Genomic DNA, 14949 nt, shown 5'->3' with positions numbered 1-14949 from the left:
GAGACTTAAATGCTTCTACTGAGGTAGCATCTCTAACTTTTACTGGGAGGGCATTCCATAATATTGGAGCCCGAATAGAAAACGCTCTATAGCCCGCAGACTTTTTTTGGGCTCTGGGAATCACTAATAAGCCGGAGTTCTTTGAACGCAGATTTCTTGCGGGGACATATGGTACAATACAATCGGCAAGATAGGCAGGAGCTTGACCGTGTAGTATTTTATACGTAAGTAGTAAAACCTTAAAGTCGCATCTTAGGTGCACAGGAAGCCAGTGCAAGTGAGCCAGTATAGGCGTAATATGATCAAACTTTCTTGTTTTTGTCAAAAGTCTAGCAGCCGCATTTTGTACCATCTGTAATCTTTTAATGCTAGACATAGGGAGGCCCGAAAATAAAACGTTACAGTAATCGAGACGAGATGTAACGAACGCATGAAAAATGTTCTCAGCATCGCTTGTGGACAAAATCGGGGCCAGAGCACCTGAGATTGAAGCTAATCTTAGGGAGCTAACTCGCAACAGGCCTAGTAAACACGTACGACAGGCTAATCGCACCACTAATTATGCGAATATAGTTGTACACGTTGGCTCCAATGACACTAGAATGAGACAGTCAGAGATTACAAAGAGAAACATAGCCAGGACTTGTGATCTCGCCAGAAAGATGTCCAGGCATCGAGTAATTGTCTCTGGCCCCCTGCCTGCGAGAGGCAATGATGAGAGATATAGCAGATTAGTCTCGCTTAACAAGTGGCTGCCTAGCTACTGTAGGCAACAGGGACTAACGTTTATTGATAACTGGCCCTCTTTCTGGGGCAAACCAGGCTTGCTGATGAGAGACGGCCTTCACCCTAACCAGGAAGGCGCCATCATCCTGTCTAGAAACATAGACTACTATTTAAGTCTCACTTGACTGACTACACTAGAGCAAGCCCGGTCACAGGCAATTACAATGTCTGTTAGTCTGGGTGAGGAGTCAGTTAAGCTAGAACTAGCCAGCGCCAGGCTGGATAATCCATGTACGCATAGCAATTCTCTTAGAATAATACACAATTCACATAATGTTTTTTCTGTTGTGTCTGTGTCAGAGGTGGAAATGCATTCTACTGAGGTGGCAAATTATGATATGTCCAGTCTATTGCAGCACCAAGCAAACAATCAGAAAATTCCCATCATATCAATTCCTAGATATGGTCGAAACTATTTAAAGTGCACTACGCATAATAAACGCAACATTGTTAATATTGCCACTACGGATAATCTTAACAAAAACTCGTCAAAACAGCCCAATACCTATAATATGGGCTTTTTAAACATAAAATCATTGTCTCCCAAGGCGTTATTAGTTAATGAGGTCATTAGAGACAACAATCTTAACGTCATTGGTCTTAGCGAAACCTGGCTCAAACCAGACAAATTTTTTGCGCTCAATGAGGCATCTCCTCCTAACTATACGAATGCGCATGTTGCCCGTCCTCTTAAAAGGGGAGGGGTGTCGCACTAAAATACAATGAAAATTTCAACCTTACCCCTAACCTAAATAATAAATATAAATCGTTTGAGGTGCTTACTATGAGGTCTGTCACACCGCTACCTCTCGACCTGGCTGTTATCTACCGCCCCCCTGGGCCCTATTCGGACTTTATCAGTGAATTCTCAGAGTTCGTTGCTGATCTAGTGACGACTGCCGACAATATAATCATAATGGGGGACTTTAATATCCATATGAATACCCCATCGGACCCTCAGTGCGTGGCGCTCCAAACCATAATTGATAGCTGTGGTCTTACACAAATAATACATGAACCCACGCATCGCAACGGTAATACAATAGATCTAGTGCTTGTCAGGGGTGTCACCACCTCCAAAGTTATGATACTTCCATATACTAAAGTAATGTCCGATCATTACCTTATAAAATTTGAAGTTTTGACTCATTGTCAACAAGCTAATAATAATAATAACTGCTATAGCGGCCGCAACATTAATGCTGCCACAACGATGACTCTTGCTGACCTACTGCCTTCGGTAATGGCACCATTCCCAAATTATGTCGGCTCTATTGATAACCTCACTAACAACTTTGACGATGCCTTGCGCGAAATTATTGATAGTATAGCACCGCTAAAGCAAAAAAGGGCCCCTAAAAGGCGCATCCCATGGTTTACAGAAGAAATTAGAGCTCATAAATTATCATGTAGAAAACTGGAACGCAAATGGCGCGCGACTAAACTTGAGGTTTTCCATCAAGCATGGAGTGATAGTTTAATAACTTATAAACGCATGCTTACCTTAGCTAAAGCTAAATACTACTCAAATCTCATCCGCCTCAACAAAAACGATCCTAAATTTCTGTTTAGTACAGTAGCATCGCTAACCCAACAAGGGACTCCTCCCAGTAGCTCCACCCACTCGGCAGATGATTTTATGAATTTCTTTAATAAGAAAATTGAACTCATTAGAAAGGAGATTAAAGACAACGCATCCCAGCTACAACTGGGTTCTATTAACACAAATACGACTGTATATACGACGGACACTGCCCTCCAAAATAGTCTCTCTATTTTTGATGAAATAACATTAGAGGAATTATTACAGCGTGTAAGTGGGATAAAACAAACAACATGTTTACTTGACCCACTTCCTGGGAAACTTATCAAGGAACTGTTTGTATTATTAGGTCCATCAGTGTTAAATATTATAAACTTATCACTTTCCTCCGGCACTGTTCCCCTAGCATTCAAAAAAGCGGTTATTCATCCTCTGCTCAAAAGACCTAACCTCGATCCTTACCTCATGGTAAACTACCGACCGGTCTCCCACCTTCCGTTTATTTCCAAAATTCTCGAAAAAATTGTTGCACAGCAGCTAAATGAACACTTAGTGACTAACAATCTCTGTGAACCTTTTCAATCCGGTTTCAGGGCAAATCACTCTACGGAGACAGCCCTCGCAAAAATGACTAATGATCTATTGCTAACGATGGATTCTGATGCGTCATCTATGTTGCTGCTTCTTGATCTTAGCGCCGCTTTCGATACCGTCGATCATAATATTTTATTAGAGCGTATCAAAACACGTATTGGTATGTCAGACTTAGCCTTGTCTTGGTTTAACTCTTATCTTACTGACAGGATGCAGTGCGTCTCCCATAACAATGTGACCTCGGACTATGTCAAGGTAACGTGCGGAGTTCCCCAGGGTTCGGTTCTTGGCCCTGCACTCTTTAGTATTTACATGCTGCCGCTGGGTGACGTCATACGCAAGTACGGTGTTAGCTTTCACTGTTATGCTGATGACACTCAACTCTACATGCCCCTAAAGCTGACCAACACGCCGGATTGTAGTAAGCTGGAGGCGTGTCTTAATGAAATTAAACAATGGATGTCCGCTAACTTTTTGCAACTCAACGCTAAGAAAACGGAAATGCTGATGATCGGTCCTGCTAGACACCAACATCTATTTAATAATACCACCTTAACATTTGACAACCAAACAATTAAACAAGGCGATTCGGTAAAGAATCTGGGTATTATCTTCGACCCAACTCTCTCGTTTGAGTCACACATTAAGAGTGTTACTAAAACGGCCTTCTTTCATCTCCGTAATATCGCTAAAATTCGTTCCATCTTGTCCACTGGCGACGCTGAGATCATTATTCATGCGTTCGTTACGTCTCGTCTCGATTACTGTAACGTATTATTTTCGGGCCTCCCTATGTCTAGCATTAAAAGATTACAGTTGGTACAAAATGCGGCTGCAAGGCTTTTGACAAAAACAAGAAAGTTTGATCATATTACGCCTATGCTGGCTCACTTGCACTGGCTTCCTGTGCACTTAAGATGCGACTTTAAGGTTTTACTACTTACGTATAAAATACTACACGGTTTAGCTCCAGCCTATCTCGCCGATTGTATTGTACCATATGTCCCGACAAGAAATCTGCGTTCAAAGAACTCCGGCTTATTAGTGATTCCCAGAGCCAAAAAAAAGTCTGCGGGCTATAGAGCGTTTTCTATTCGGGCTCCAGTACTCTGGAATGCCCTCCCGGTAACAGTTAGAGATGCTACCTCAGTAGAAGCATTTAAGTCCCATCTTAAAACTCATTTGTATAATCTAGCCTTTAAATAGACCCCCCTTTTTTAGACCAGTTGATCTGCCGTTTCTTTTCTTCTCTCCTCTTCTCCCCTGTCCCTTGCGAGGGGGAGTTGCATAGGTCCGGTGTTGAAAACTATTTGTTCAAATAAAAACATGATGGCCGTTAGCAAATAAAAATCCATAAATGAGCCGCGTCGTTTTATAAGCCGCAGGGATCAAACCGTAGGAAAAAAAATAGCGGTTTATAATCCTGAATATTACGGTACATTGTTTCTTATGGGAAAACTTAGTTTCGGTTTTCATACGACTCGGTTTTATCAGCAATTCTGGAATGGAACATCAATGGAAACCAACAGTACATTATGTCCTTGTTCTCAATCACTTTTATTAGACGAGTGTACCGAATGTTGTCATAATGGACAAAAACTGACTTGAACTCAGCAAAAGTACACAAAAAGCCACACTGGTGGTTGTGGTGTAGATTTGAGCAAACAGTGTGCCTGCCCCTAATCCTCATCTTCCTCCCAGCAGGCAGAAAGCAACATTAATCTGGAAGCCACTGCGCTCACAGGCGCTTGCAGCTCAAACATCTTCTCACACCGCCTTTGGCACTTTGGAAACACTCGGCATCTCAGCGCGCCCATCGGCACGTGCATGAGAAATGCCACGATCAGCAAGACAACATCCCCTCGCCCTAAGAACACACACGAGGCTAAACCCCCCTAAAAACTGCCATGCAATAGCGGGGTCTCAGTTGTCAGTTGTGAGCTGATAATAGGAGCGACTTCCTGCGCTTTTTCATTTCCAATCTCACAGCTCCGCATTGGAAATGCCACAGAATACACCCCCGAACCAAACCCCCTACCTCTCGCCCCTCGGGCGATATAGAACAACCCACAGAGCACATCAACTGTTGAATTTGATGTTCAGTCCTTCTTTTTTTTTTTCTTCTTTTTTTTTTTACAGCTGCTCTGACTGAGCCTCTAGGAAATTCGCTTGTGCATGCAGTCAAAAAAAGTGCAGAGAAAGGCATACACAAGCAAAACACACAAAACAGACAAGCCAGCCAGTGGGCAGCCGGTGTGAGAGAGAGGATAATGGAAGAAGAGCGTGTAAATCCCATATGTGCTTAATCCAGACACTTACAAGAGAGTGTGATTCATACTCTATTACACTCCACTAATGGTGCAGTGAGACGCCGCGGCGCACAATCAGTCAGCGGGTCTGAACCCGCAAAATAACATCCATGAATCCTCTTTACGGGGACTTAACCGAAGAGAGAGTAAAAGGTCAGGAATAAACCTTTTCTACTTATTAACCATTAAAACATTGAGCTGCGCCCACATGTTGAAATGCATTTCAGTCGCTGTTTTTGAGTAATGCACAAAAAAATTGTAGATTTTTGAGTTTTTAGTTCAAAGCAGATTTTTTTTTAAACTTTCTTAGCATTTTTACAGTATATACCGTATTTTTCAGACTATAGAGCGCACCGGTTTATATGCCGCACCCACTAAATAATTGTCCTTACATTAACAGCACCGGACTATAAACTGCAGATATATACTGTATGTTGTTATAGATAGATAGATAGATAGATAGATAGATAGATAGATAGATAGATAGATAGATAGATAGATAGATAGATAGATAGATAGATAGATAGATAGATAGATAGATAGATAGATAGATAGATAGATAGATAGATAGTACTTTATTGATTCCTTCAGGAGAGTTCCCTCAGGAAAATTTAAATTCCAGCAACAGTGTACAGAATTGAGAACAAATTTAAAAAGTAAAAAGTAAATAATGGTGGTATCAATGGAAATAAAATAGAAAATATAACATTAAGAATTTAAAAAAAGAAGCAACAATAAGAATAAAACTATAACAGTAAAAATAAGAATATAACAAGAGAAACTAGGCAGTAGTGACTATGTTATGAAAATGTATTGCACTTTAAAAAACTATTTCTAGTGGGTACTAGAATTCTGTCGTTCTAGTACCCCCCTGACCCCAGAGAGGAGTTGTACAGTCTGATGGGACAAAGGAGTTTTTTAGTCTATTATTCTGTTAGTCTGTTATATGAGTTATTTACCAAGAAATATTCTGTAAATGTTTATTTACATACCTTAATTGTTTCTAAACCGTGTCTGTGACACGGCAGTAAAATGGCTGATCAAACAAAACAGAAGTCGTTGTCATTGACCCACTAGCTGCAGAAGCTAGCTCTCCAATCGGCTAAACAGACTCAATAACTCCACGGTGACATTTTGGTGAATTTATTGAGGAATTTGTGAAACTGACACAGTACAATAATAAGGCCGTTGTAAATTAATAATACTAAAACAGACCCTCATAAACGTGATAGCATATTAGCTAATGCTACTGCTGAAGCTAGCGTCATTACATTACGATAGCACGTACAAATATGCATGAAAACACTCCTACCGACATGTCTTAACAACCCTGCTTGGAGTTATGAATAAATAACCAATACGAGTAGAAACGCTATGGATGACTAGACAACTGAACGGCACTCTACTTTTACTCTACTAAGTTGGAAATGGAAGGAGTGAGCAAACTCGTCCAAAAGATTGCGCCATTGCACATATAATTAACCCCAGTGTATTTGCTTATTGTTTTTAAAACACAAAAAAAATATTTTTATTATGGCCATCAGCGAAGAAAAATCTGTGAATTAGCCGCACTGTTTTATAAGCCGCAGGGTTCGAAGTGTAAGAAAAAACACTGGCACCGTTTTTAAAGTACACATCTAGTACTTACTGGTCGCCCCTCCTTCTTTTACATCAACAGGGATTACAAGGTAGAACTAATCTTTGAGGCAATCAGAGCGTGGAGAGGGTATATTTAAAGTGGTAGACCGCAAACAGCGCTTGTACAGTAGTAACTCAACTTGCGAAGTTGGTTCCATGACCGAGCTCTTAACTCAAAAACTCTTGTATCTCAAATCAACGTCATCAATGACTATACCTTAGATTAATTTAACTGGTGCTTTGTTTTTGTTTTTAGCATTTTTACAGAATTGGTCTAGTTTTGCTCGCTCAATATGAGTCCAAAGGAAGCAAAGGCCAAGCGATGTGTGGCTTAAAACATTCAGGAGGCATCCGCAGCGTTGTCGACACTGTCACTCACCTCCCCCTCCCTTCCGCTGCAAGCCAAGAAGATTAACTGACAAGTTATAGTGGATTTAATGTTTTATTCCTTACCATTTAGCAACCTGGCTGTTAAAGTTAAATAATTTAATGAACTGTGAGTGCACCACAGGGCTAGTGACGGTGTGTGTGCGTGTGTGTTGGCAGGGCGGCTGCAAGAGTTACTAAGCAGTAAGCAACTAAGCTAGCTGTTGTTGTTTAACAGGAAGTTGATCTATCACTCCTTGTTATGTTTGTTACATATATAGTACTGTATAGTGCTTTATATTGTGTTCAAAGTGTACAAACTTTAACTAAAACTGGCTGGAACTCCTTATTCATGTTTGTGTACTTCAGTGTACAAACTGTTCTATTTACGAACCCTGTTCAAGAACCAATTAGGTCTGTAAATCGAGGTTACGCTGTACAGTACTAGTTGTTGTTTCTTTAATGTTTGAACAAATCGGTGCTGTTTACATCAAATGTGACTTGACTTGACCTTCTAAATATGGTTGTTCTCTGCCATCCATAGTAGGAAAACGAAGGTTAATGTGTGCAAATGAGTGCAAGAGAATCCAGAAGCACGACAGCTTGCAGCTTTTTACCAACACACTGACAGTAAACAATGATGCGTCGCATGATGCCGCCACACGAGACCAGACCTGTGTGCGTTACGTTCGGGTCGAATTGGAGCGTGGTTGTTTTCTCAGGAGGCAGGACAGGCAGCGTCAGCAGCAGCTTGCAAATAAGAGGCTTTTCATTCGTTACACAGGCAACATACAAAATTTAACTTCTTAAAGGCCTACTGAAACCCACTACTATCGACCACGCAGTCTGATAGTTTATACATCAATAATTAAATCTTAACATTGCAACACATGCCAATACCGCCGGGTTAGATAAGTAAAGAGCAAATTTAAATTTCCCGCAAAATATTCTGCTGAAAACGTCTCGGTATGATGACGTTTGCGAGTGACGTCACGGATTGTGCGGAAGTATTGGACACCATTGTGGCCAGCTATTAAGTCGTCTGTTTTCATCGCAAAATTCCACAGTATTCTGGACATCTGTGTTGGTGAATATTTTGCAATTTGTTTAATGAACAATGAAGACAGCAAAGAAGAAAGCTGTAGGTGGGATCGGTGTATTAGCGGCTGGCTGCAGCAACACAACCAGGAGGACTTTGAGTTGGATAGCAGACGCACTACCGGGAGTAGAGCTTTGGCTTCCAAACATTTGATCGCTTGCCCGTACGTGCGTGCCGCTATGTGCATGTCACGTACGTAACTTTGGGGAAATATATGTGCTGTATGAACTTTTCGGAGGTGAACGGTACTTTGGACTGTGGGATTGAGTGTGTTGTGCGGGTGTTTGATTTGTATTGGCGGGTTATATGGACGGGAGAGGGGAGGTGTTTGTTATGCGGATTAATTTGTGGCATATTAAATATAAGCCTGGTTGTGTTGTGGCTAATAGAGTATATATATGTCTTGTGTTTATTTACTGTTTTAGTCATTCCCAGCTGAATATCAGGTCCCACCCGCCTCTCACAGCATCTTCCCTATCTGAATCGCTTCCACTGCCCTCTAATCCTTCACTCTCACTTTCCTCATCCACAAATCTTTCATCCTCGCTCAAATTAATGGGGTAATCGTCGCTTTCTCGGTCCGAATCGCTCTCGCTGCTGGTGGCCATGATTGTAAACAATGTGCAGATGTGAGGCGCTCCACAACTTGTGACGTCACGCTACTTCCGGTACAGGCAAGGCTTTTTTATTAGCGACCAAAAGTTGCGAACTTTATCGTCAATGTTCTCTACTTTCAGCAAAAATATGGCAATATCGCGAAATGATCAAGTATGACACATAGAATGGACCTGTTATCCCCGTTTAAATAAGAACATTTCATTTCAGTAGGCCTTTAACTACGCATGATAAGCGGGAGCAAAAGATAGTAGCGTGAAGCTAAAATACCAAATAGTAGCTGAGGCAGAACCAAAATAGCGGTCGCCAGTGGCAAACAACAAGAAAGGAAAACACACCTGTCGCATGTAGCGAACAAAAATCCCGCAAGGACTGGTGGGATGAAACCGGTATAAGAAGAGATGTGATTAGTGGCGGCAGCAGGTGTAGACACCAATCACCAAACAGAAACAGGTGTGTCAAACTCAGTGCACCTAGCAACAAGTAGGGTAAACAAAGGAGCACTGACAACAGAACAGAACAACAGCATGTCCAAAATGTGACAAAAAACTTTCCCTATAGGGGGGCGTAAGAAAGAAAAAAAAATCTGCTCTAGACGATTTCAAACATATCATAACTCACAATGTTGATATTTTTATGAACAATACGGTAGTGTATATGATTTACAGTAAGACACCCAATGCAATAGTAGAGGCCATTATAGCCACACTCATAGGCAGAGACAAAAGTGAGGGCAACAATGTAAAAATAGGGTCTTCTACTGTTGCCATGGCAGCAAATGGTCTCACTGTAAGTCTTCACAAAAGGGCCACAGCAATAGGTACACATGTGCAACATCATAAGAACCCATAATATAATAGCTCTATGAACCACAACATTAGTAACAGCTGCGAACACATAAATACACATACTTTACAGCAGGGGTGAATGAAAGAATGCAGAGGGGCCACTTTAATACCTGTTTTCCATTAAGAGCCTGATCCACTAAAGGTGTGCGTGTATTGAAACGCAACGTTTTATCTTCGAAACTTGTGCGCAGAGGATTGCGTCACTCTCAAGTGAGCAAGATAAGAAACACAGTCCATTTTGTCCTGAAGAATATGCATGCTGATCATCAGAACACTCACAACACTAGGAGGAGAAAGTGCAAATGCAGTTACTTAGCACACGCAGTGTGATTTATCAAAGTCGAAGCTGTTCTGCGGCCCCTGTTTTGCGTCTTTATTTAGCACGTCGTGAAAGGACGTGCAAACTGGCACTTATATTTTCAGCATACAGTATCAAAAATACCATTTTAGACATTTATTATCGATTTAGCAATACATTTTTAAAAATGTTTAACTAATGGATGACTTAAAAGGCTTGATTTTTGCACCACTTATCAATTGTACACGGCTACTAATCGTACACACAATGTTATAGCTTCCGCCCGCTGGTATTTGGATCTTAGTAGATCAGACCCTAAATATAGGTATGCAGTTGTGGTCAAAAGTTTACATACACTTGTAAATAACAATGTCATGGCTGTCTTGAGTTTCCAATAATTTCTACAACTCTAATTTTTTTGTGATAGAGTGATTGGAGCACATACTTGTTGGTCACAAAAAACATTGATGAAGTTTGGTTCTTTTATGAATTTATTATGGGTCTATTGAAAATGTGACCACATCTACTGGGTCAAAAGTATACATACAGCAATGTTAATATTTGATAATTAATTAAGTTAATATTATGTCCCTTGGCAAGTTTCACTGCAATAAGGCACTTTTGATAGCCATCCACAAGCTTCTGGCAAGCTTCTGGTTGAATTTTTGACCACTCCTCTTGACAAAATTGGTGCAGTTCAGCTAATTTTGTTGGTAAATGGTAAATGGGTTATACTTGTAAAGCGCTTTTCTACCTTCAAGGTACTCAAAGCGCTTTGACACTATTTCCACATTCACCCATACATTCACACACTGATGGCGGGAGCTGCCATGCAAGGCCCTAGCCACGACCCATCAGGAGCAAGGGTGAAGTGTCTTGCTCAAGGACACAACGGATGTGACGAGGTTGGTAGAAGGTGGGGATTGAACCAGGCACCCTCAGGTTGCTGGCACAGCCACTCTCCCAACCGCGCCACGCCGTCCCCGTTGGTTCTCTGACATGGACTTGTTTCTTCAGCATTGTCCACACGTTTGCGTCAGGACTTTGGGAAGGCCATTCTAAAACCTTAATTCTAGCCTGACTTATCAGGCTAGAATTAAGTCCTGACTTAAGTCAGACTTAAGTCCTGACTTAAGTCAGACTTAAGTCCTGACTTAAACGTCCACATGTTTAAGTCCTGACTTAAACGTGTGGAAAATGCTGAAGAAACAAGTCCAGAAAACCAGAAAATGTAGCTGAACTGCACCAATTATCTCAAGAGGAGTGGTCAAAAACTCAACCAGAAGCATGCCAGAAGCTTGCGGATGGCTACCAAAAGCGCCTTATTGCAGTGAAACTTGGGACATGTAACCAAATATTAACATTGCTGTATGTATACTTTTGACCCAGCAGATTTGGTCACATTTTCAGTAGACCCATAATAAATTCATAAAAGAGCTTCATAAAAGAACTAAACTTCATGAATGTTTTTTGTGACCAACAAGTATGTGCTCCAATCACTCTATCACAAAAAATAAGAAAACAATTTAAAGTGTTTGCAAAGCTATTTGAAAAAAACATTAGCTTTTGTGTTAAAGGTGAACAAGCAAATAGTTGTTAGTGTTATATGTAATCATTATTAAATCATTAGATCATTATTAATGAATTCATTTAATTTTCAGAAATAAAAAGCTGCAAGCCAAAAATGGCCCCTGGGTCACACTTTGGACACCCCTGGTTTATAAGCACTGGCCATCAAGACTGAGCATTATTCTTTTTGTTAACAATAATCATTAAAATAATAACAATCTGTGTTTTATTTGTTGAATAATGTCTTGACAAATACAAATAAAATATATAATTTTGAATATGGATTCTTTCTAAGGGGAGGTGTGTGTGTGCACATGTCAAACACAAACACAGTCTTGTCTACATGCATCCTCTCACCTTTCTTGTCGCCAAAGAAGAGGGTCTGCTGTGCCGGGTTGGACCACTGGAGGGAGGTGTTGTCGTTGTACTCCACACGGCAGGTCATGTTGGCTGTCCCGCCCCCTGTCACCGTGACATTCTGCACCAGAGGGTACTGACCGCTGACACCTGCAACAGGAGACGCACGTGTGAGATCCAATTAACGCCATCATCATCAGTGTTAATCGGCCATGTTGTGATGAAGAGTGGCGGGCATATGTTTTCTTTTTTTCCCCCTGTTGGTCGACATACATTTATATGTATGTATATACATACACCCTGTTTAACTCTGTGTACTGAAATGGACCGTGACATTCGAGGGTGCATTTAGCCTGCGGTAGCGACCCTGAAAGCTTGCTACGCTGGGAGAAAACAAATTAAAAGCTGCTCTCCGAGGACCCATGTGGGCAATACCTGCATCCTCTGACAAAAACAAAACACCAAGACACGAGACAATTAGGCAATTCACGTGTAAACCCAGTTAAGCTCGGAGGGCCGTGGAGAGGCCCAATGCTTTTCAGCACCACGGACAGCGCCATATGTTGCAAGTGTGTATGTGTGAGCGGGAACACGTACATAAAAATAAATCCATCCCTGTTCCCATCCCCAGAGGATGTGCTTTAAAGGCTGTGTGAATAAAGGCTTAGGCTAGGAAGATTATTCATCCCTGACTTAACTCTCATCTTCACCCCCCAGGAGAAGATCATAAAGGGAACACAAATACGGATGGATTATTTTAGGACAGAATTCCATGCCACAGTATTAGATTCAGTTCCTTTACCTGTATTTGGCATTTAATGACAGCCCAATTGAGATCAACAGTACGGAGGGAAGAGAGAGAGAGGGGGGTGGGGGTGGGGGGGTGGTGCGAGGAGGTAAGTCAAAGAGCACGGGTCATTTCCAGCGTTGATTAAGGCCTCCCAAGGTTAATCATGCACAGAAGAGATAGAGGAAAAGAGAAGGAGGAGGAGGAGGAAGCAAATGGATCGGAGCGTTGGGAGGAGAGAATTATGTTTTATTCATGAAAGTTTTGCATGAAGCGGGCTATGGCCTTTTGATTTACCAGCCACTGTCCTCACTTCTACCTCTCTTTGCACATCACCTACTTTACCCTCATTTGTACGTCAAGTACATCCCAATGCTACTTCACTTTTTCAGGCCTCCCTGTATTTGTGGAAGTGCATGAAGACCCATCTCTCATAAAATAACAACAGGTAGATAAAAAACAAGGAAACATGTCATATTTTTAACCCCCGATTTCCACAGGATGCGGAACGCCAGCGAAACGTAACCGCCACGGAACGGCGCCGCCATCTGCCGTTCGGCAATCCCCAGCGCCTTTCTTTTGCAGCTCTGCCGTGCAAGTGATAAAGTAAACACTGACGTAAACGCAGCGGAACGTCTGCAGCTTTGCCGTCCATCAATACCCAGAGGCGAGCGCGTGCCTTGACTTGACCTGTGAAAAAGACGACAGTTTTGCCTTGCAGAACGTCGACTTATTTTTTTTTGTAAGACGCAACAATACAATGGTGAAATCATCGCATAGCACGCTTATGCTACAAGCTATGAAGTTATCCGTGACGTGCAGTCAGGGGAGGCAGGTGAGGCGGGGCCTCACGTGCCATCATGGAAAGAAAAAAAATGTAAAAAGAAAAAAAAATCATTAAATTGTTATATGTATCCAGTGATTATACTATAAAGTTATTTTCCATTTAACTTCACCAGTTTTAGATTATTTTTATTCAAAATCGCTGAATTTTCACATTTGCCGTTCAAATACTGAGAACAGACTTGCGGTGAGTCACCAGTCAGTTGAGGCACGTCACTGACTTGAGCCTCACCATGGATTGCGCAATGACTCGGCTAACTACTGGCCTGCTGTGCAGTGAGACCGTATTGCTATATGAACTACAGTTTGTATATTATACATTTCCATAGTTTAGTTAGCTGAGGTATATAATGTACAGTGTATTTTGTCAACAACTGTATGTGTGTAACGTATTTCTTGTGCTGAGCAATCATAAAACGTCTGCGAAGACGCACTGGCTGAGGCTCGCAGTAATCCCGCCTCCTGGTGGCAATTATATATCAACTAAAGCCCACACTTAAAGTTTCTACGTGCAAGATTGAATCTATTTAAAAAAGTTATTTAATAAGAAGCCAAAAAGTGCAAAAACAATAATGTTCGTGTTGGAGGAGTTGTGAATGACTGAAATATGAAATCCGTGCTGCAGTCTGCAGGTGTACCTAATGTTGTGGCCCAGCAGCGGCGCATGGACCTCATTTATAAGTAAAGGTAAAACCATAATAACGTTTTTTTTTATTAAATGTGTTTTTTTGTGTGCTACAGTTTGTATGTGTAAAGTTAAAGTTAAGTTAAAGTACCAATGATTGTCACACACACACTAGGTGTAATGAAATTTGTCCTCTGCATTTGACCCATCCCCTTGCTCACCCCCTGGGAGGTGAGGGGAGTAGTGGGCAGCAGCGGCGCTGCGCCCGGGAATCATTTTTGGTGATTTAACCCCCAATTCCAACCCTTGATGCTGAGTGCCAAGCAGGGAAGAATGCTGGTATGAGCTTTTAAACATAACCCGTTAACTGGTGAATAAGATACTCTTTAGGGTTCATATGTTTGTAAATCTGACTGTGATGAAGTCAGTGCCTCACCAGCCATGAACCTCACCGCATGTCACTGGAAGTTATTCAACTATAACATTGCCTGTACCATTAGTGTGTGTGTAGCGTGTGAAGACTGCATGTGCAATTGATTACTGGTGCAACCCGCTTTATTTAAAGGAGCATTTTGCATTTATCGCCTAACTTTCACCATGGAAACACTCATTTACTGCACAATCATGTTATCATGATGCTACATGCGGTGTTTTGCTATGTTTAAAAACATG

General features: G+C 41.5%; 1 protein-coding gene across 5 annotated transcripts in view; it reads right to left on the bottom strand.

Annotated features, from left to right (window-relative positions):
• Positions 1-14949, bottom strand: part of cadm2a (cell adhesion molecule 2a) — a 599539-nt gene that overhangs the window by 138608 nt on the left and 445982 nt on the right. For all 5 annotated transcript variants that reach the window (XM_062048684.1, XM_062048685.1, XM_062048686.1 and 2 more), the window contains exon 2: positions 12023-12172. In XM_062048684.1, the coding sequence (XP_061904668.1) occupies positions 12023-12172 (150 nt within the window). The remainder of the gene's footprint in view (positions 1-12022; positions 12173-14949) is intronic.

This window comes from Entelurus aequoreus, linkage group LG05 (genome assembly GCF_033978785.1).
Source record: "Entelurus aequoreus isolate RoL-2023_Sb linkage group LG05, RoL_Eaeq_v1.1, whole genome shotgun sequence".
In the NCBI taxonomy this organism is placed as follows: domain Eukaryota; kingdom Metazoa; phylum Chordata; class Actinopteri; order Syngnathiformes; family Syngnathidae; genus Entelurus; species Entelurus aequoreus.
Note: the sequence above shows the minus strand (reverse complement) of the source record. Positions and strands in the feature narration are given on the sequence as shown.